Source organism: Pseudomyrmex gracilis, unplaced genomic scaffold (genome assembly GCF_002006095.1).
Source record: "Pseudomyrmex gracilis isolate BER0280 unplaced genomic scaffold, ASM200609v1 scaffold_76, whole genome shotgun sequence".
NCBI lineage: Eukaryota > Metazoa > Arthropoda > Insecta > Hymenoptera > Formicidae > Pseudomyrmex > Pseudomyrmex gracilis.
This window is the reverse complement of record NW_018020660.1, coordinates 99,375-120,949: the sequence shown is the minus strand read 5'-3', so window position 1 is coordinate 120,949 and position 21,575 is coordinate 99,375. Positions and strand designations below refer to the sequence as shown.

At 37.1% G+C, this 21,575-nt stretch overlaps 1 protein-coding gene across 14 annotated transcripts in view; it reads right to left on the bottom strand.

Annotated features, from left to right (window-relative positions):
- The window catches only part of LOC109854966 (disks large 1 tumor suppressor protein), a 425,866-nt gene extending 406,278 nt beyond the window's left edge, over positions 1-19,588 (bottom strand). For 3 of the 14 annotated variants that reach the window (XM_020428645.1, XM_020428643.1, XM_020428638.1), the window contains exon 1: positions 19,132-19,432. In XM_020428645.1, coding sequence (XP_020284234.1) covers positions 19,132-19,390 — 259 coding nt within the window. In that variant the 5' untranslated portion in view covers positions 19,391-19,432. Of the gene's footprint in view, positions 1-2,887; positions 2,969-8,473; positions 8,513-17,166; positions 17,447-19,131 lie in introns of those variants that run through there. The other 11 variants (XM_020428642.1, XM_020428644.1, XM_020428648.1 and 8 more) reach the window with 11 other exon arrangements.
- Positions 19,589-21,575: the final 1,987 nt, after the last annotated feature.

The following is a 21,575-nucleotide window of genomic DNA, read 5'->3' as shown; positions in this document are numbered from 1 at the left end:
CTTACAACACACGAAAAATGTACACGGTGTCGAAAAACAATAGTTTATTCATGAAACTTTTTTTGTTCATAAGTTTTTTATAAACAATGAGCGACGGATAAAACCTTCATATTATTATTCAGGGAGGTGACCTTGATAACATATGTCAAAATTGTTGAGATCGGAAAATAGTCCGTATAACTGCATAATTACCGTGTAACCTGATGAAATTCATGGCTAGAAATCGTTCGTACATCCGACGTTAGCTTAGCGTCAACTTTGGTTAAAGTAAATTTTCTTTCTTTGTCTACATAAACGAGCGAAAGTGCTATAATCTAAAAAGCAGCAAGAGAGAGAGAGAGAGAGAGAGAGAGAGAGAGAGAAAGAAACTTGCTAATCTTTCTTCCGCACGACTCTGCAACTGTTAGTTGCAGCAAAAAGCTGCTTGAGAAATCGATGGCTGCTTGAGAATATAACACGCGGTAATATATCCACCGCCGTTAAAAAACTGACATTTGCTGAATCTTGAACAAATGTGAGAATTTCTTGATTTTTCAGGCATTTTTGTTCACCTTCAGATAAAATCAGAACGTTATTAGGAGCAACATGTAATTGAGATCTCAAATATCAGATTAAAAAAAAATATAAGAGAAAAAATTGATATTAATATTTTGTTCGTTAACAGAGAAAACAATTCTCAGAAGAATGATTTTTCAGCAAAAATTTTCTGAAAATCTCTCGGAAGTTTTCTATGTTTTTAGACACTCTCGAATAAAATAACACGCACGTCGAACACGTTAATACAGAAATAGTATCGCGAGTAAAATGCACATTCCGACGCGCATTTCGAGGGAAAATACGATGAGAACAAGATAGTCTATTGCGCGCGTTATGTCGTAAAGAATAAAAGAAAACTACGTGACACGCAATTCTCCCGCCCTATGTGCAATCCGCACGAACGTGTTTCAGAACGATGCATTTTCCCGCATTTTCAATTCTCGCCGCCACCGCGCCGCCGTTGAGTGCATCGGCCCAGTTTACACTCAGCGGAAAAACGAAGCACACGTTCGGTGGCTCGATGCTTATGATTTACGCGCAATAGCGCCGGTGTCATTTACACCCTCTTGCTGACGGCTAATCCAGTCCAAAAGGTCGTGGTAGCAGTGCGATTGCTGCAGGCTGCTGCACCTCGGAGCTGTAATATGTTGGCCGACGGCAATTCGTACAGTTGCGAATGCTCTTCCTCCTCGCCCGCTTGCATTTTTTCACCTGGAGAACTTTTGTTTGCTGGTTTTTTTTTTTTTTAAACAACATATAGAAATTCTTTTTACTCTCCCTTATTTCGCTAAACACATACGAGTGAAAATACGGTTAATTAAAATTCACGTGTATATCTATTCGCGTAAACGAAAGTATAAATTCGCGCTTTGCGCAGGAACGCTAACCGTGTTTATGACGCTCATATAAGAGGATGCAGAAATGAATATTCATGAAAATCATTCGTTAGAGAAGCGAAGCAATTACGGGAGGCTCTAGCTTCTCTTCGACGTGCGTATTTAACGATCCCAGCTTCCTATGCGGTTTCTCCATCGCGGTAGCTTAGCTTCTTAAGAAGTAGCTGCGTCAATTAAGAACGCACAATCACGAGTTCAAATTAAAGACGATAAAATTGCGAGAGATGGAACTGTGCACGGAAAAGTTCAAATATTGTACACGAGAACTTTCTATTTCAATAAAAAATATATATATTCCCTTACACATCAAAAACGACACAACACGCTATTGAATTTTAAGGATTAGAATTTTTCTGAATTTCTGAAGATTCTCTTTCCCTCTTCTCTCTCTTACTCTTTTTCTTTCTGTCTTTCTAATAATGAAATTCTCGATACAGATTCTCATTGTTGGATTCGCGTTTCAAAAAAAAGCCTCTCTGACAAAGAATCAAAGCAAGGGAAATGCTTCACGTGACAGTCTGCAATTTTCTTTCGGCGACCTTATTTCCTTCAATAACCATTCGAGTTTTCCTTCGTGCCTCCGTCCCATCACGGAAAAGACAACGCAGCCATTGTTCTCCGGCGAAGTGAAATCTCAACGGGTGTCTTGGTTGCAGCTGTCGTGCAATATGTACTTTCCCTTCTCCTCTCCGCATTCGTTTCGCGATGGTGTATACGTCAAAGAATAACGAGAAACATGCCGATATCTATCGTTTCCGACCTAACGCGAAGTACAACATTGTATTTGAACAATAACAATCATAAGAAAACGAACGTAACTTCCGCTACGCTTCCCTGGATAATATAAAGACCGTCTTTACTGATGTTGACAAATCAATTTTCTCATATGAAAATAACACATGAATAGGATGAGTCGCTTCTTCTCAAAAACTAAATAAGATCTCAAAAACACTTTTGAAAATATTTTTACACACGAGAGATACAAATTAAAGAATATGTCAGTTGCACAAAGAGAAACAGCTGAGAATCTTAAAAAAATGCTTTTCTTGCACGGATGTAGCAAAAAATACAAGATGATACAAGCAAGTGCAAAAGTCATAACCGTAATCAAACTTAACAGCGCTATTTCGAAATAGCATGTTCTTTGTTTTTTTTTCGTTGTAATAAAAAATAATACAACCGATTGTATATGTTACGATAAGATTTCAAGTTATAAAAAACAAAAGAAAGGATGAACTTTACTTTAAGTTTACTTGAGAAAGAAATTCAAAAATAAAGGCAAAATTCTCAAAAAATAATAAAATATCCTTATATAAAAGTTGTCAAGTCTTGACAAAAAACGTTCTTCAAACGTTCTAAGTTTTTCAGATTTTTTTTTCAGATAACAGACACTCGAAAAATTGTTACGCGACAAAAAATAATGTCTTTCCAGGAAGAAGTTTGTTTTATCGTACCTGCGTTTTTTCGGGCTGGACGATGCGTGAAACCCATAGTTGGCGGAGTGTCCTGATAGTCGATAATGCGATTAGACTCACCTGCAACAAAAAGATCTCCTTTTTTATCAATGCTGCAACAGTATGTGTTATACGAATCTACAGATATGCATCGGATATATCTTAATGATTCTCGCTAAAACAGCAATTGAATAAGAATATATTAACCTCTTCGGTACGGCGCTCGTCCGTTGTGTAACGCGTCACTTGACTAGCCGCGAGCCGCAAGCAAACGTATTAAATTGAGAAATTGAACAACACAAGAGTTGATACAAAAACTACTTACAACGAAATATTCAGACTAAAGAACGTAAACAATCGAATACTTTCGGCAATTGTCGACTATAGTCGACGCTCGGTCGTACAGATACATTCGGCAGTCGTCGACTAAAGTCGACGCTCGGCCGTACAGATACATTCGGCGTCCGTCGATTATAGTCGACGCTCGTCCTCAAGAGGTTAAATTTAAATTTTCACATAAAGTGAACAAACAAAATACTTTAGATACTTTTATCTATCTTTTGTTCTCAATTCTCGGTTGTCGGTTCTTAAAACAATTTACACCGAGGAAATCGGAAAATAAAGTAACAATGCGACTGTAGACTACATCGGCTCCGTGGTCTGCATCCCTGACCCAGTTTTGCGCCCTCTAAGAGTTATGTAGCCTACCCCCCATCGAACAATGACGTCACAGAGAAACGACATTATATCCGGGTGCTGGAGGTAATCGACTCCCTTTCTCTATTTTCTCGCGATAAGGAAAGTAAAAGACAAGGACGGAAAGGTTGATCGATTGATTTTTCTTATTTTTAACCATTACTAACATTGTAAAAGCTGTTTGTACTCCCATTTCCGTATTTTTGTGTTTCTTTAAAAGACTTTTTCGTTTTTTTCACAGACAAATTTTGTAAAAATTATCGTAATGTAAAATCATTTCTGTCGCACCGTAAAATTCTAAAACTGAAGTAAAGACAAAATATTGTATAAAATTACGAATAATTTATTAAGCAATAGAACACGCGTCTCTGAAACATTGCAAAAATCAAGCAAATCAAGTTTCATGCATATAAAAGTACCCGATATCAAATTTTATGCATAGAGAGTCACGAAAAGAGTGATTACAATCATCCGTGTAAAGGTTATAAAAAAAACTAAAAATGGTACGTGAGATTGGGTCTGTTCACAGCCTTGACCTACGCTCGTCTCTTTTATGAAACTCTATAAAAGTGTCAATCTATAAAAACCAAAATAAACTTCATCCAAGTATTTTACTCCAAAACTTATATAACAGTAGGAGTATCTCATTCCTTAAGCAAAAACTTGCGGAAAATTCCAAGGAGATTCGATCATTTAAAGATATATTAGAAAAAAGGAATAGGAGAAAGAAAGGCGTGTAAAAAGTACAAAAAGTTTTGTAATAAAAAAATAAACCTCGACTGAATTTTAATCGAGATGTTACCCGATTGAATCCGAGAGAGGAATATAATACACGTGTTACATTTTGCGAGATAAATTCTCGGAAGAGTTCATTGAAGAAATTACTTTTTATAATGGGGGACATTTACGAGGCGGAATACGTCGCTATATAATCTTGAAGTAAACAGGATCAAGCTGGAAAGCTCTTAAAGAAACTGATTATGATCGCGAAAGCCGGGCAGCAAGCCATGATGATGAGGCGCCAACGTCAAAGACGACTCCTGTTGTCATCAAATAGATCGCCATTATAAGTCGCCATTATAAGACGCCGCTGTTCTCGCGTAAGCGACTTTATCCATCAAAAAGGAGAGAATCGATGAACGAAAGCGCGACGACGACGACGACGACGATGTTTGAGAAAAAACGCAATTCGTCGAGTTGACCGTAAAGTTCGTCTACATCTTTTTTTGGTTATTTTTTTTTTTTTTGCTACCACAAGTTAAAGACTGTCGTTCACGCAGAAATACGTATTTATACACAGTCGCGTAAAACGCGATAAGAGAGGAGAAAAGAGAATACAAGACAGGAACGAAATGAGGTACAAAAGAGAATAAAGAGAAGAAGGAAAGAGAAGAAGCAGCTTGATGCAACCGGCGAAAAAAGGCGGTCGTCGTTCCGCGGGAACGAGATCCACTTTGAGGGAAAAGGAAAATAAAGCCAAGTCTTGGCGTGTACCAACGACCGTTCTTTCGCCATTTCGCCCGGAACCTACTCGGTGCTGCTGCTGTTCTTCCGGCCGCAAAAGTGGCCACCTGGCCGAGCGTGTTACTTCATTATATCTCCGGAGAGCGTAGAGAAAAGTGCGCGAAATAGCCGGGTGCGCTAATTAAATTTTTCTTATTTGTGCCCGCTGCTGTAACATCTTTCAGATCTAGCGCGCACTCAAACGGTAGAGGAAGGTTCCGGATATCTTTTAGGATATCCGGAAAATTGAAGTTCTTTATTTCTCATATTCTGATTTTATTTTCAAGAACATCGTCACATACTGCGCTATAATTCGGTTTATATATTAAATAATTCCCGATAAAATTTATACGATCGAAGATATAACGCGAGATTAAATCGGTCCGAAGTTATAAAAGAGAAACTGGGGATTTTTATCGCGATAAATAAAGCGAAACGAAAGTGAGAGTAGTGCCTCACAGTTGGGTCTCGAACTACTAATCGCAAAGCCGGGAGAAAAACGACTACAAGAGTAGCCGGAGAGAAAAATAAACGAGCGGAATTTATCGCGCGCTACACAACCGACTTTTTTTGTGTTCTTAATCGACCGGCGATGGCGGTATTACGCTTTCGGAAGATCGTAATGCGATTCTACGACGGAATAAAAGACCTTGAAAATGTCATAAAGAAAGAATCGTTCGGAGATCTTTCTTGTCGTAATGCTCGTTATTGCGAAATCAACGTGCCTTCGATCGGGACGGAAGCTAACCAATGTATTTACATCAAACCTTTCAAGTTAGAACTAAATACAATACATCAGAAGACAGACAGGTCTGAACTTTCAATCTGACTTTGCGCAAAGAATTTTTTATATAAGTACGTGTTTTTTAAAATATAAAATTCTGTGAATTCAACGTTTGCTTGTTAATGGGAAATTGGAGTTTTACATCGCAATAATATTTTATATACGTGTGAAATTATACACATTTGAATATATTTTAGATGAAATCTTAACAATTTTCAATCTTGTAACTTCATATACTTATCCTTTCGCGGACAGACATGGATCTTCCAGACTCACTCAAAAATTTCAACTGTCTTTAGTAAAACTTAATGTTTTTTTTTAACGCTTATATCTTCGAAACTACTAAAGATTTTTTTTTATTGATGCAGAATGATTCACACTTTTGATTTAAAAACACAACATTGAAAAAAAAATATTGATGAATTTTCGCAGAGATATTTGATTTTAAAGTCACGTGGGTAATTACATATGTCCAACTCGTAGGTCGTTTTTGGAATCTGCAAAGAATTAAATTTGAATTTTTTGTTTCACAAACGTATCTACATGTTTTTGAACAGAACGTTAATGCTCGTCTGTGGCGAGATATCCATTTAATCGTCAAATCACGTCGCTTGCACGAAAGAGAGAAGAGGAAACGGCGAATCGAGACTGTTACGCATGTGCGCTACTTGAGATTATTTCTGGGCTGTTCTGAAGATAACGTCACGGGCCGACCAGAATAGCGTGTATCTACGTCACGACTAGGTAACTCCCCGCGGTGAATTTCAGGAGATAGACGGCAAGGTAGACGACGGAACAAGCTGGACGAGAGCGTCAGCTGTTCGACCTGTCTCTCCTGCGAACTTGGGTGACGAACACTACGAGCTAGCGCACCGTCTGACCCGGCACATATCAATGCCAATTTGCATGCGCAGATTCCGTCTGGAAGCAAGCAATTAACGACGCTCCTCGTGTATATACATGAAGCAAAATTTCACTTGAGTTTAATTAATTTCGTCGCTGATTTTATATTGAGAGTTTTGCGGAAACGTACAAAGTCTTTCGTTTTCTATCAGGATCGATGTTCACATGCAAAATGTAAACAGCATAATCTAGGGTTTTTTGATATTATTGCAATATCTTATTAGTTTTAATAGTTTTTAATAGGGTTTTATTTGAAGAGAGAGAGAGAGAGAGAGAACTTGATTTGTGGTTAAAACAGGCGTATAATTAGCGATAGAACATAACAAACGTAATTTTGTTATCGCAAATCAATTCTTTTGATTCTATTTATTTTTACATTTAAAATTTGCGAGATCGTCTTTACAAAGTTACCTCGACAATCTACGTACATAAATAATTTTTTATTCTTTTTCCTAGAAATCCTGATAGAAATTCATTTCCATTTGAAACCGAAAAGGAAGTCTGAAATAAATCAGAGAAACGTCGCTTTATTCTAAAATTGTTAAATGTATTGTACGGAATGGAAATTCCCGACCTTCAACGAAAACGTACGCTAGACTGACCGATCTGAATCAGTGCCAATTTACGTAAGACTGACTTAGATTCGTTCCGGTGACGCGAGTAAAATATTATAATAGAAAACGAGAATCGAATAGTTGCTCGAACGACGACATAATTATTCGATAGTAAAATAATCATTGCTCTGCGATTTTTTTGTTGCAGAGTTAAAATCCGCTCGATTTTCTTAACGCTCTTCTCTCTGGTGTACATGGTGTATTTTACACAATTCCCGAACAATTTTCGATATATGCGTGTGTCATGTGTCACGGCGTGAACCAATTAACGCGCATACCCATGGTCAAGCTTAGTCTCCAATTAATTCGCTAATTCGACGTGCAGGATTGCGCGCGTCCCGTGGCATCGTAACGAATTCCACGAAGCCTTAACATGACCTTGCATCTAAATCATGCAAATTGCACTCGAGCAACGAGATTCGAGACAGAGAAGACCGCATAGCGCGGACCGTCCGCGGCCGAATTCTGCGTATTGTCGGATTGCTCGTAAATCTCCGGTTGCAAAACGATCAACGAGTTCTACGCGCGGGTAATATGCGCGAGACTGTTTCGTTATCACAAAGGAGGAGGCGCCTCTCTCTCTCTCTCTCTCTCTCTCTCTCTCTCTCTCTCTCTCTCTCTCTCTCTCTCTCTTCGCTTCGCCTGGCGAAGTACGATTTCTGACCACCACGTTCGAGAACATAATCTGCTATCGATTTGATAAATCGCGTAAACGCACGCTGAACAATTTCACATAGAAATGCGAGTTGTAACTTCGCGCGTGTTATATTAAGTAAACGTTGAAAAACAAATTCTTTGAGAATTTCTGAATTTTTTCCGCGTGTTTTCGCGTTTCCAAGTAAAATTAGAGTATTATTAGAAGAAAAAACGTTATTTTCACGTTTTTGTTACGTGCATATTTCGATTATTTGTAATTACAGTCTTCTGTACACTTTAATTATCCGATCAAATTATGGTTGAACATTTTTATATTTGTTTCCGTTTGTATTGGCATTGATGCAATGAGAAAAATGCCTAAACTGACTAGAATCCACACAACAAACTATATATATATATATATATATATAATCTCGAAATAAAATTTACCCTCGCCACTTCTCGACGTCTCGTGAACTATATTTGCCGGCAAGAGTTTTCGTTGCATCATATATACAACGATCCACACGACGGATATCACCGGTGCCCACATATCGCAAGTATGTATCGCGCACTGTACGTATAGATTAACACGCGCTCTCTCTCAAATCACGAATCAGTTCATAACTTGTTGCCCGCGAAAATTTTACATTAATATATATATCAAAATCAAATGCAAAGCATTTTACTCTGTCACTTACGCGCTCACTTGAGCACAAAGTGACAAAATCTATAATCTGACATCACAATATCACGTGCGTCACGATCATTTTCCATCGACATTTCTCTGCTGCTTTTCCTTTTGTTCTTTGCCTTAATTTTTTATCCAAGAGATTTTTCGCAGCTGCGATATGTGTACTTTTTGCGAGATATGTACTTTCAAAAGATCTTAGCGACACAACAATGGTATCGCGCGTATCTAGGCGGTTCGCCAATCCACTTTGTATTTATGCAATTGTCGTGTCGTATAGCACGTGGAGTTCGACGATACGTGACACTTGGTGATTTCTGTGTGTGTTGAGTGACCGACGACGAACAGACGAGTCGTTGCTATCTTTCTCTCTTTTTCATTCGCGATTCAATCGCGATTCAATCGCGATTCTCGCGAGCAGATGAAAGATTTTTTGCGAGAAACTGAAGACGGATTTATACGGAACGAAAAAAAAAGAATTTTCGTTTCGATGGTCGTCGGCGCTGGCGACATGCGTGGCCAATGCTTCGAGATTCAACTGCTGCATCTTATCCTAAATTTAGCCTTGTCGGCTGCGTCCTACATTAGAAAAGATCTATGTGTCTGTGTGTATGTTGATGTATGTAATATATATATCTATACACACGTGACTGTAATGACGTCTCGAGACGTTTCGATTCACGTACATACATAAAATGGAAATCGACATGTACACTGTAAAACTTCGTCCATTCGCGAGCGTAGGATTTCCACAATTAAATATGCAATTAAACGTATGTATTTTCTAGCATTTTATTTTTCACTAGAACTGTATTTGCCATGTAGAAACACTGTATATTTTATCGTATAATTCAAACTTTCGTCATAAAACGTCATTTTGCTCAAGTAATCTGATCATAAAATTTCTTTGTCCAATCTCATTAAATAAAATACCAAGTAAATAATCTTTCGATTCGGTAAACGTTAAAATATTTCTGGCGACTGTAACGTAGATGTAGACAAAACCGAGTAATCGATACACGGACATTCACTACGTGGCGCACAGCTCAGTGGACCGCAATCTCGAGACGCGAACTATCGATACCTACTACTAATTGGCAGCCATGAGTAGTATTCGGCGCTAAATATATCGGCACCAGTGGATATAAATCCGGCAGAAGAAGCCAATAATAATCGCGGCGATATGCAACTAATCGAAACAGAAACCAGGTGAAAAGGTCTGCGTTATGAATGTAACAAAATCGACGTTTTAATTAAACTAAATTCAACTGTAATAATAAAATAATGCCTGCACATAATTTTTTTGTATGCAATATAATGTACAATATAATGATAACAATAATAACAGTAACATATTAATAATAATAACAATAATGATAATAATAATAAATTTAAAAACCTAAGTGAAATGAGATGCTGCGCGTTTGGAATGTCAGGTGAAAATATGCGATTTTTTGCACGTAGACCTTGCAAAAAATGAAACATCGATATCGGAAATAACCGAGAATAATATTTCCGTTGTACGCAACGCTAATGTTAATCGCAACAAATTTGCACGCAGATACGAAACGTTATTATAGACGGTGCATTATTCTCCCGCATAAACAATCAGGTTCACCATCAAGCCACGTCGCAAGTAATTTCTGCGACACGAATAATTCTATTGATTCCACTATGCTTCGCCTTGATATTAATCGATACGAATCCCTTTCGCAAATGCACCGTCCATTAACGATCGAACTCCACCAACTCCGCTTTCCAACGTACGTTCATCGTTCTCGCAAATAAAAGGCCGAACGAAAATACACGAGACAAAAATAAATGTAAGAAAAAAGAATATGTATATATGTGTATTGAGCGAAACTCTCTCTTTTTCTAACGGCAGATCAAAAGAATTCTGTCACACTCTCGCCAGGCATTCTGTGGCTAATCTATTTCTGAAAGCATTGACTGAATATGCAAAAGCATTGACCTTATTACGACGCAAAAGCCGTAAGAGAGGCATTTTCGATCATCAACTCCCGTCCTCTTTCTTCGGCCATTTTGCAGTTTCGATCAAGGGAAGTCTTGTAAAGAGCTTCTATCCGATAATGCCGAGACAGGAAAAACTCTTCCGCTCAATACTCTTGTCTTTCAGTTTCGCATCCAGTTCGATTTTTCCGCGTGCGCGACGCGAGATTTCATAAGCTTACTCTTCTTTCGGCGCGATCCGCGTTATATTGTATCAAATTTCGCACGATTTATGTTTTTTTCTATTACGCGAAAACTTACAACTATCGATAAATCAGAACTCTGCTTGTTATAAACGTTTCCACTTTAAAGAGAAAATCGTAACTGTGCACATTGTAGCGCGCGCGCGCACATACAAAACTTAACAGAAAAAATCATTAAAATTATTAGAAAAAAAAAGAAAAAAAAATTATTACACGTAATTAGAGTTAATTGTTGCACAACTCGCGGCATACAGTAGAAATAAAATCGCGGTTCAAATACGCGCCGCATTCGGGCCGAGATTAATTCGCGCGAGCGAAAACGCGCGGAAAGCCGAAGTGGATCGGAAGTTATGAAAGGCGGAACGACGCATACTTGCCGGCTTGAACGAACATTAACAAGGTCGGTTAACCCCGATGCACGATGGCCTGACGGTAGAAACCAATGCGATGAAATATCTGCGAACTCCCGAGCTGCAGCGCAGCCGGAAACCGCCGGCGAATTGTTTTGCCAAAACTTGCACCGGCGCCGTACAGGTGCGCAAAACGTATTTATTCTCTCTAAAGCCGCTGAAAAGAGATTTTCAATTTAGCGGCTTGTCTCCCGTCTCCGCATTTATTTTAATCCCATTGCTAATTATACCGATGTCGATGATCCATCACCCCGTACGCGACAACTCGATAATTAGGTTTTAATTACGTACAATCTAGAAACTCGTTTTAATACAACCGAATGCGATAACTAATCCCAACGGACTTGCATTATCGAGCATTAAAAGCGAATCATCGATCATCCGCGGGTTTTAAAGTGAAGTGTTTTAATACACAAGATAAGATCCCGAGTTGATTAACGTAAATTATAGAAATGTAAGAGGAAATTAACGTTCTGTGTTCGTTTACTTCGCCAGAAAAGGTGGTGAAAGGGTGATCTCGTTTTGACCGCTATACGAATATCAAGTATCATCGGGACTGAATATAACCAATCGCCATGTATATAGACAATGTGCGATACATCAGCTGTTTTTGACTTATACGGAACTTTTTACTACGCTTTATATTATCAAGCTTGTCGAATTTCTATGTTGTGCGATAAAAATAATAACGGCAACGTTAGCGAGAAACTCGCGAGGACTCTTACAAATATTAATAATTCATATAATTATAATAGATTTTCATCGTTGACCGCGTATCTGGCGTTTTATTGTTATCCGATATATATATATATATATATGTATACATAGATAAACGCCAGGAATATAAATTTATTTCGCTGCTGAAGTGGTGTTTCCGGAACGTTATTTTCAGTTTGTTAATTTTTTATGTACAAGCAATTGCTTTCTCGAAAAATATGTTGAAATATCCCTCGCGAATGTGAGTAAAAACATTTTATAATAATAATCTTCGACTGCGCACAAAAAAAACAAAATAAAAGACAAATCGGGATAAAAAAAAAGAAAAAAAAAGAAAAAAACAACATCGTGAATTTGATAAAATTGCGACGAAAAACTGACTTTTAATAGAAATTATTTTGCGACACGCACACACACGCGGAGATCATATGTTTTACCGTACGACAATATTTACCGTGTTTCTCGGGGGGTTGTTAGCGTGACAAACAACAGCTACAGCGAAGCGCTCGACCAGCATCGCGCAGTTTGCAAAGACTTTGCGTGGAAATATTCAAGTCGAAAGTAACAAACTTTTTCCTCAGAACACACCGAGCGAGAGCTCGCGCTATAAAATACAGCGGCGAAGAAGGGAGGAGGAAACCAATATCTGTACACGAGAGCAAAGTCGGTACTCACTCTCCCCACATATAGCGTATATGTACACACAGGTAAATATCTAAGCTTCTGTGAAACGCGACGTACACATTTCTGCTCTCGGAAGAGCGCATATAAGCTCTCGCCCCACTTCCCATTCATTGCTCTCATTATCAGGCACGTCATCTCCTCTTTCGTCCTTCATTGTGCCGCGTCTTCTATATCATATATACGTATGAACGTGTATCTGCCGTGTGTATGTACATGAAGGTAAAGTAATACATTATGTGTGAGAATAAAGAGAAGCCCTCCCTTCCTCTGCTCTCCTCGGTAGGTACATAAAATGTTCGCGTTCTTCGTTTGACGGCAGTTTCGATATTTCAAACATCGATCAAATTCGAATTATAAATTCGCATAAAATTGCCTCGCGGTGTCTAAAAGTGACATTTATATTTCATTGCAACGAGCAAAATCTATTTCCGTTTAATATCGTGATTTTCTTTAGTATTCAAATATCACAGGATTTACAAGTATTGATCCTTTCCAGCATTTTAACTTCGAATTTTATAAAGTATAAAATCTCGATATTCCATTAAATGCAATAATTCGATTCTTAACTTTAAACATAATATTTCTAATATGAAAGAACGCTCAATTAAATACGTGATTACTATCATGACGATAAAAAGAAACTCCAAATCAAATCATAATCTACATTTTTTCTTTAACAAAAATTATTAATTAATCTAATTACATAATTAGTTAAACTAAATAATTATTTAATCGAAATAATTATATTTAATTAAATAATAAATAATTAATTAATTATTGTTATAGGCAGTATGTAAAGAGAGAAAGATCACGTGCTACTATATATATAGTACGTGAATATCTGCACCGTACATACACATAGATGTAGAAACAAATACACACACGCAAATATGTATGTATGTATATATTGTACATATCTAAGAGTCATGGATTGTCGAGCTAAACGAAACATCGAGCCATAAACTATTCGTGTTTCTATCTCTACGTGGTCGTGAGACTGTCTACAAAAGCGCATGCACTGCAGAAATTGAAAACTCGTCGCTACGACCTCGTTGTGTATCTCGGCTTACAAATTAGAAGGCGTGCTGCCAATGTCGAGTAGCAAAAGTGCAAAAAATTAAGATTTTCTCACAAAAACGACTTACGACATTAACTAAATTTCTTTGAAAAAATGTATTAAAAATATTGCAATGTCTTGCCATGTTCCAAAATTAGCACTTCGTAAAGCTAACCAAGTAAAAATATTTGAAATTGTTTTTTATCAAATATGAGTAATTCTGAATCTGTCGAATATATATTATAAAAGTATTTTGTAAAAAGTACTTTTGACTTTGTCAAAAGATCGTCAATCGTCGCTTCGCCAACGGACGTGTCTATTTTAGAATTAACGCTATTTAGACCCGAATGCCCTTCTGGATATATCCACCGTGGCCTACATACGCAGAAGTTCATAGCTGAAAAGAATCAATACGTTACCTTTACCTCTACCTTGTTTCCTCTCATCACGTGTCCCCTTATCCTCCCCACCATATATTCCACTCTCGCTCTTCTCTACACTATACAATGTATTCTCTTCTAATGCGATCGCTTAGTTCTCCGCACGAGAAATAAACGTTTTATATAGGAATTTGTAAACTTTAGAGTTTGGTGATGATTTACATGTCTCTAGGCGCGCACGAGATTTCCGCCCGCGAAATACAGCGGAAGAAACAGCTGGGGCATTCGAGAGAAAAAGAGAGAGATATCGAATTTTCGTGCGAGACCCATTCGACGCGCGTTCGTCGCACCACGTGGCATCTTGGGATTAACCCCAGAACCGCACAACTCCGCTTAGGATCATAAACTAACGTCCAAGACATCCCGGATGCGTTTTTGTTATTTATGCCTTTCTTATCTCCCGAGATGGAAACAGAGATGCATTCATTTTCCTCTTTGCAGAAATCTGACAAATACGTCGAAACGCAAAATACAAATTGTTATCGATTGTATTTTAGAAATACCCGATTGATATTTCAGTTTTGGATAACGGTCAATTTCACAATAAAAGACTATAGATCCACATATATCTTGCGAAGGACCGTATTGAAAATTTTAGAAAAGAGAGCTGATTCTAAGATTAAGATCAATTTTCCATTTTTAGCGCGCGCGGTCTTCGCTTCGTGCAAAGTCTTGAATTTCACTTCCGACTTCGACAAGAAACTCTATTTATAAAGAAACTCATCCCATTGTAGTACGATTGATCCTCCGGCGATAGCGTAATTAAACATTGATTCGACATTAAATATATTCCGGAGAGAATTCTCGAGAGACTCGTGAACTTGTTCACACGATTTAGCGACGAGTTAAATTTAAAACAAAAAAGAAATGTGACAAGTTTAAACTCCGTTTAAATTACACGAGACGCGCTTTTTAGAAAAATGCCTATAAGTGCATCGCGTCGATATTTTAATTAAACGACTAAAATAAATTAATGTCTCCGGACGTTACACTCGAAACTCTGAGCAAACATACTGCAGCTCGTTTTTCGAGAAAGAAAATAATTTTATTTCAGCATGCGCCAGCACAAAATGTGTGATATATAACAGATTTTATTTTAAAAATTAAATTAAAATTAAATTATAATTTATATGATATGATTCGCGTTGCGCGTAATAACGCGAGCTTCAACGTCAGCGACGATATAAACGGCGGAATCTGAAATCTCTCTGCAATTGTAGAGCAAGGTTAGCGTTCTAGAGCATTCGCGAAAATACGCCGTCGTTTAAAAGCGGAGACGACTGAAAGAGAGAAAGAAAAAGAGAGAAAAAGAGAAGGAGAAGGTTGCGATGCAATTTCGAGAGCAAAATGTTCGGGTGCACCCGCGGCGATGACCAAGCTCACGTGAGTTACTCGTCGCATAACCGCGGTAAAAGAGCCTCGCCTAGAGCCGAAATTATTGCGTTTTCTTGGCTCCTGTTCAAACACCCGAAGCATCGACTTACGCCGCAACGACGACGACGACGACGACGATGGTGCGATTATTGCAACACGCTGGCCTACATCGAAGGAAATCGCCTCCCCGACGGGGAGATGAGTCTCCCCGTCATCTTCACGGTCCACGTGCGAGGTATCGAACGTCACGAGAAAAATTGCAGTTCATTTTGAGTGAATCTCGTTTGAGAAATTGCGAAAACGCAAGACGTTTCTTGATTGATTAAACAATGTTCTTTTACCAAAGCAATATAGAAGATAATTAAATGTGAGACACATTTCGATATAATAATTCTAAATTAAAAACTACACGTCATGGCAACAATTTTTACAAAGAATGACGTAAAGACACATTCAGACGTTCCTTACTGTTCTCATATAATGATTATCTATATTAGATTTGCTTAATAATCCGCTAATTACGATCGCCACCCCTGACACGCGCAGTTCATAATTCGATTTTTGCACAACTCTCGTTGTTTATGTAGTTTTTGATCCGCGTTAAAGAGTAAAATATGCAATATATACATGATACTATCTCTCTCTCTCTCTCTCGCTTGCTCACTCTCTTTCTTTCTCTGCTACACACGTATCTCGAAATATATTATTCTACATCGTTAAAATTCACTTATTTTGCGAGCTAACGAGAGAATTATAGAAAGACCACGCGCGTACTATCCTCTTTAACTTCTCGTTGCGCTCTGAAAAAGGTCGCAAGTTCACGACACGTGACCGATATTTTCGTAGGTTTCGAGCGACTACTGAAACACCGAGTGTTTCCGAGATTGATAATAATTACACACTTGTCATCGCACTTGTCACAATTAAAATCAAGTTTACTAATAAAGATCAAGAACAAACTATTATTTCTTTCATTCGCATAAAACTTAAAGATTGATGAAATTGATAACATCACGCACATAATTCGGAAATATGTCAGCCAGCAGCTAAGAGTCGAGTTGTCACGCTGTGTCAGCATGGAGAAGCGATGCTTGTCAACACTGTTACAACGTGTCAATTACGGCTGGGGAGAGCACCCGTGTCAAGATCGAAGACGTTTTTACAACACACATATCACTTCCGATCGTCAATTGACGCAACGCGAATTTCAAGGTCGCGTAAAGCAGCGTGCAATATATTAACCACGATCTGAAACACCTGACCATCCCCATTAATCAACTCCAAATTACATGACAGCGAGAATATTCTTGGTTTGTGATTTTTGAAAAGTGAGACGATATTGATATCGCAGCAGCGTCACAATATCGCGTGGGAAGGAAGGGAGATGCGACCTGTCAAGCGAAATGACAGTTGACCGAGTGACCCGCAGAAGCCGCAGTCACGCGCCCCTCCCACCTCCCGCAAACTCCACTTTTAATTGTCAATCGACGAGCGGAAGAGATACGGAAAAAACGGACGGATGATTTGTAAATGTTTTATGAGAAGGTACGAGCTTACCACCTTGTTTACGCACTGGCATCCTTCCTGGTGAGGATCTGTCGCAGGGGTGGGTGAACAACGAGGTGAGAGACAGGAGAACTCCGAGATGTGCTCACGGTGCTCCGGAACGGTCCAACACGCAGAAGAAAAGAGAGAGAAAGATAGAGAGAAAGAGAGAAAGAGAGAAAAGAAAGAGATATATATATATATATATATATATCTATATACGGAAACGAAGAGACGACGGCACGATGACGAGGAAGAAGAGGATCGCGCGACTTGTCGATGGTCTCCGCGAAAAGAATCGCGCACTATTGTTGTCACGACGTAACCGCGACAGCCCGTCGTCCCCGCGTCTGCGGGCGCGCGCACCGCTCCGTAAACGTCACTCGCGATTAACACGCGACGAGAACACGGGGGGCCCGTACGGAACGTGCGGAAACCGCGTTAACGACGATATAAACACAGACCAGGCGGCCGCCGCCACCACTCGGCCAATATGGCGTCCCGCAGCTGGTGTAGCAGCCGGAAAACCGACTGGCTGGCAGGAACGGAATGCGCGTCGCGGATTGGTCCGTCGCTCGCTGACGGTGACGTCAACCCCCGCAAAGCTCGGTCGCGCGCGCTGCTCCACCACGCGCCGCTCTGCCATGCGAAACAACCCCCTCGTGCAACCCCCGTCGATATTCGATCTCGTTTTCAGCTCGATAATCGCAACAGCCGCGTACTTCTTCGTCGTTTTTTTTGCCACATTCTTTTTTGTACTATTTCTCTTTCTATCTTCCCTATTTAATGGCATTTTGTTATTTCAAATTTCGAAAATGTAATTTTGCAACAACAGCAGATTTGTTTTCTAGACAACTTGCAATAAACGAGTGTGTCATTTATCATTAATTATCATCTTTCATTAAAAATTATACATGATTCGCGGATTTAAATAATATAGATGAAAAAACGCAATATCTTTTATATATACATATATATGTATATTATATATATAATAATATTATATATAATAATACATATATAAAAATTTTATACATAGTTTATACATTTACATTATATTAACAAAAGTCAATAAGAAAAATGCAAATGCATCAATTAAATGTATTAACAATGACGCTCAAATTATGCAAATCCAAAAGTATGTAAAATTTATGTAACCAAAAATTTTTATAAAAAAAACTATACGAGAATTCATATCTTTTATTTATAGATACCAAGAACACTTTATTTTGTAAGAATAAATAATATTAAACTTGTAAATAAAAATTTTTTAATATTACATATACCAATGTTATCTATAGAATAATGTTGAATAATATGTTTTGGATCTAACTTTGTATAATTTGTATGCGCAATGCTTGTTTGAAATTTAATACTAAAATTTTTCTATTTTTGCGTGCAAACTACACATTTAATATAACCACACTTAATATATTTATATATATAATAATCAACTCGATGCTCCACCTTACTGTGGCGCTACTAATCAAATGCGCAACTGCTGCTATCTTACAGCAGCACGCATATTAATATATAGAACTTGTGTGTTCGACGTAATGTACCGCGGTCGATAATATATCGAATATGTCGTATCAAAATAAAAACCATAATTATAGGATTAGATGCAATAAACGATTTTTTTAATTATTTTACAAATAACATAATCAATAATATATAATATGCGATTATATATACGATACTCTAGAATGATTTGCATATACATTACATTTTGATATGTGTGGTTTTGCATTCTGAACGCGTTGCTTTTCGATCAAAATATAGATAGGAGACAAACTTCACATAACAAACACAAACATTGCGCATTTTACGCGATACTCCCGGAATTTATTTGCGCGCACAAAATCACTACTTTTCTCTAGAAACGTGGTGACTATTTTCAACGCATTCGACGAATACGTTATGGTAGTGTACAAAATAGCAAACTACTTCGCACGCACGAAAATTATATCACGATACCTGATATTGATGTTCGCTTTACGACGAACACTGTGCACAATGTTTCCGATATAATTCCTTGTATGCAAGATTCAGCTTTTTCCGAAAAATCACAGCTAAAACAACGGGAACGGAACACGACTTCGCGATATTCCGCACGGCGAATCGCAAACGACCATTCGAGACAACGCTTCGAGAATCGAAACTTCGATATTGCGATTCTTGAAACATCATAAATCGAAATAATCGCATCGCACGAATAACACCATGCATATATCATAGTTAAAAACAAAAAAGCCAGTTGACAATAAAGCTTATAAAATGAATGTTTTATTATCTGAGGCTCGATTTCTTCATACTTACTTCCCGATAGCTATCCTCTGGATAAAAATATACAAACAAGATATGCTTTATTTTTTTAAGTCATCGAGAACTTATCTAAAAGTGAAGAAATTAGGCATGACAGATATTTATTTAGAGAATAGCTAATGGAAAGGTATGAAGAAATCGAGCATTAAAGAATAATAGAAATTTTCTAGAAGAATAGCAAACTTGACTCTTAATTGTTGAAACACTAATAACACTAATATAATTTTTTCAGCAGAAAAAATTATAATGACAAATAATAACTCAAATTATTTTTAATGAAATAAAACTTTTTATTTTTTAATAGTATTTAATAAATTGTTTTGTAATAAAAATATTGAAAAACAGCATTAAAAATCAAAATCGGTTATAGCTCGTTTTTACGTAGTAAAAATGAACTTACTGATCTATAAGCTATAAATAAAATATAAATTATAAAAATAAAAATACTTAGAATTGTCAAAAAGACGGCTAATTGTGTGGAAGTAGCTGATTGAGAACCTCAGGTAAAATTTGGTTCATTTTAGTTTAATTAAAAAAATTTTTTTTTTGTTCATCTTTAACTAGATTCGACAAGCAGACGACGACAGAGAAAGCCTCGTGAATAAGCGAGGGAGTCACGTTTGTGCGCCCTAGATGTATCTTTGCAACTATCCTTGAAAATACATGCCTCACCGAAATATACAATGCATACTACATATACTTTGCATATCCTTCTCTGTCATTCGATCTAAAGAATGAAACGCGAACGTTTCTTTCAACTTCTAATTTGCTCCTACAATAAATGTAACACAGACCGTAAACCTTAAGACGTCTGCTGAAGAAAACAATATTAAATTCATACAAGTTACGCACAAGCACACACACACACACACATTTCTGTCTCTTTCTCTCTCCCTTTTCTTCCCCTCTCTGTTTGCTTTACCTGCTCTGTTTTCGTAAAAAGGTGTTTCAAATTTACAAGGTGTCTTTGAAAGAAACTATACAAATATTCACTATATCATTTAACGCTCGTATTTTAGTAGAATTTTTAATTTAGCAAAAAGTTCAATTAAATATATAAATAATGTTATTTAAATTAGTTCTTTTTTTAAGTGAAATATCAGATGATGAAGAAAACAAAGTTTATATCTAAAGAAACAAAGAAATAAATAAAACCTGAATACAACAACTTCTACTTTATTAAACATGAGATTTAGAAGTAATTTACAAGTCTTCAAAACAAATTAAATCGTAGCGGCTTCGTAGACGATAAATTATAAACTGCTATAATTGTTTGCGACTTTTATCCTTCTCGTCACAATTTTGAATTCAATATAAATATATATTATCGCGAGAGATGTTTAATTTTCTGGAAATCTCAAACGGGTCAAAATGAATTTTCTTGTTAAGTAAAATGTATATATGTACAGAAAGTTTAAAATCTGTATACAATTATTTTCAGAACACCTTGTTGCGCTTAACAGAAATTTATACGAATCAGAGATTTATGCAAAAACAAACTTATTTTAGAGAACATTGTTTTTCATTCTTCTTCTATATTTTATCTAATTGTGAAACGTGCTTTACATAGCACTGAAATGCTCGATACAACTTTTTAAAAACAAACCTGTATGTTGCATATACAAGACAGATGGACAAATTCACCATCGTCGAAAGACTCTTACTCGTTATATCACTCATCCGTGACTTCTCAGAGTAAAACTTATAAGTGAGTAACAATATTGCATTTTGTTTTATAATATCATCAGTCATTCTTTGCTCAATTTTATTGTTTCTCTGCCAAAATAATGCAAAGAGATGAAATTTTCTAAAAACGTAATATCCTTCTTCTTAAAAACGTTACTGTTACTGGATTTGCTATATAGCGTTTTAATTTATACATTGTTTTCACAAATTATTGCAAGTCATTAAATAGAGAACTTATCTCTTCGCTGTCTCGCACTATCTTTTCATAAAGCGGCCACTTATCAAAGAAATATGTTGTATAAATAAAGTATCTGATTCCTTTGCCAAAATTAAACAATGTGTTTTTCTGAACAAAAATATTATATATATAAATATAATATATCACTATTATATATTCATATTATATATAA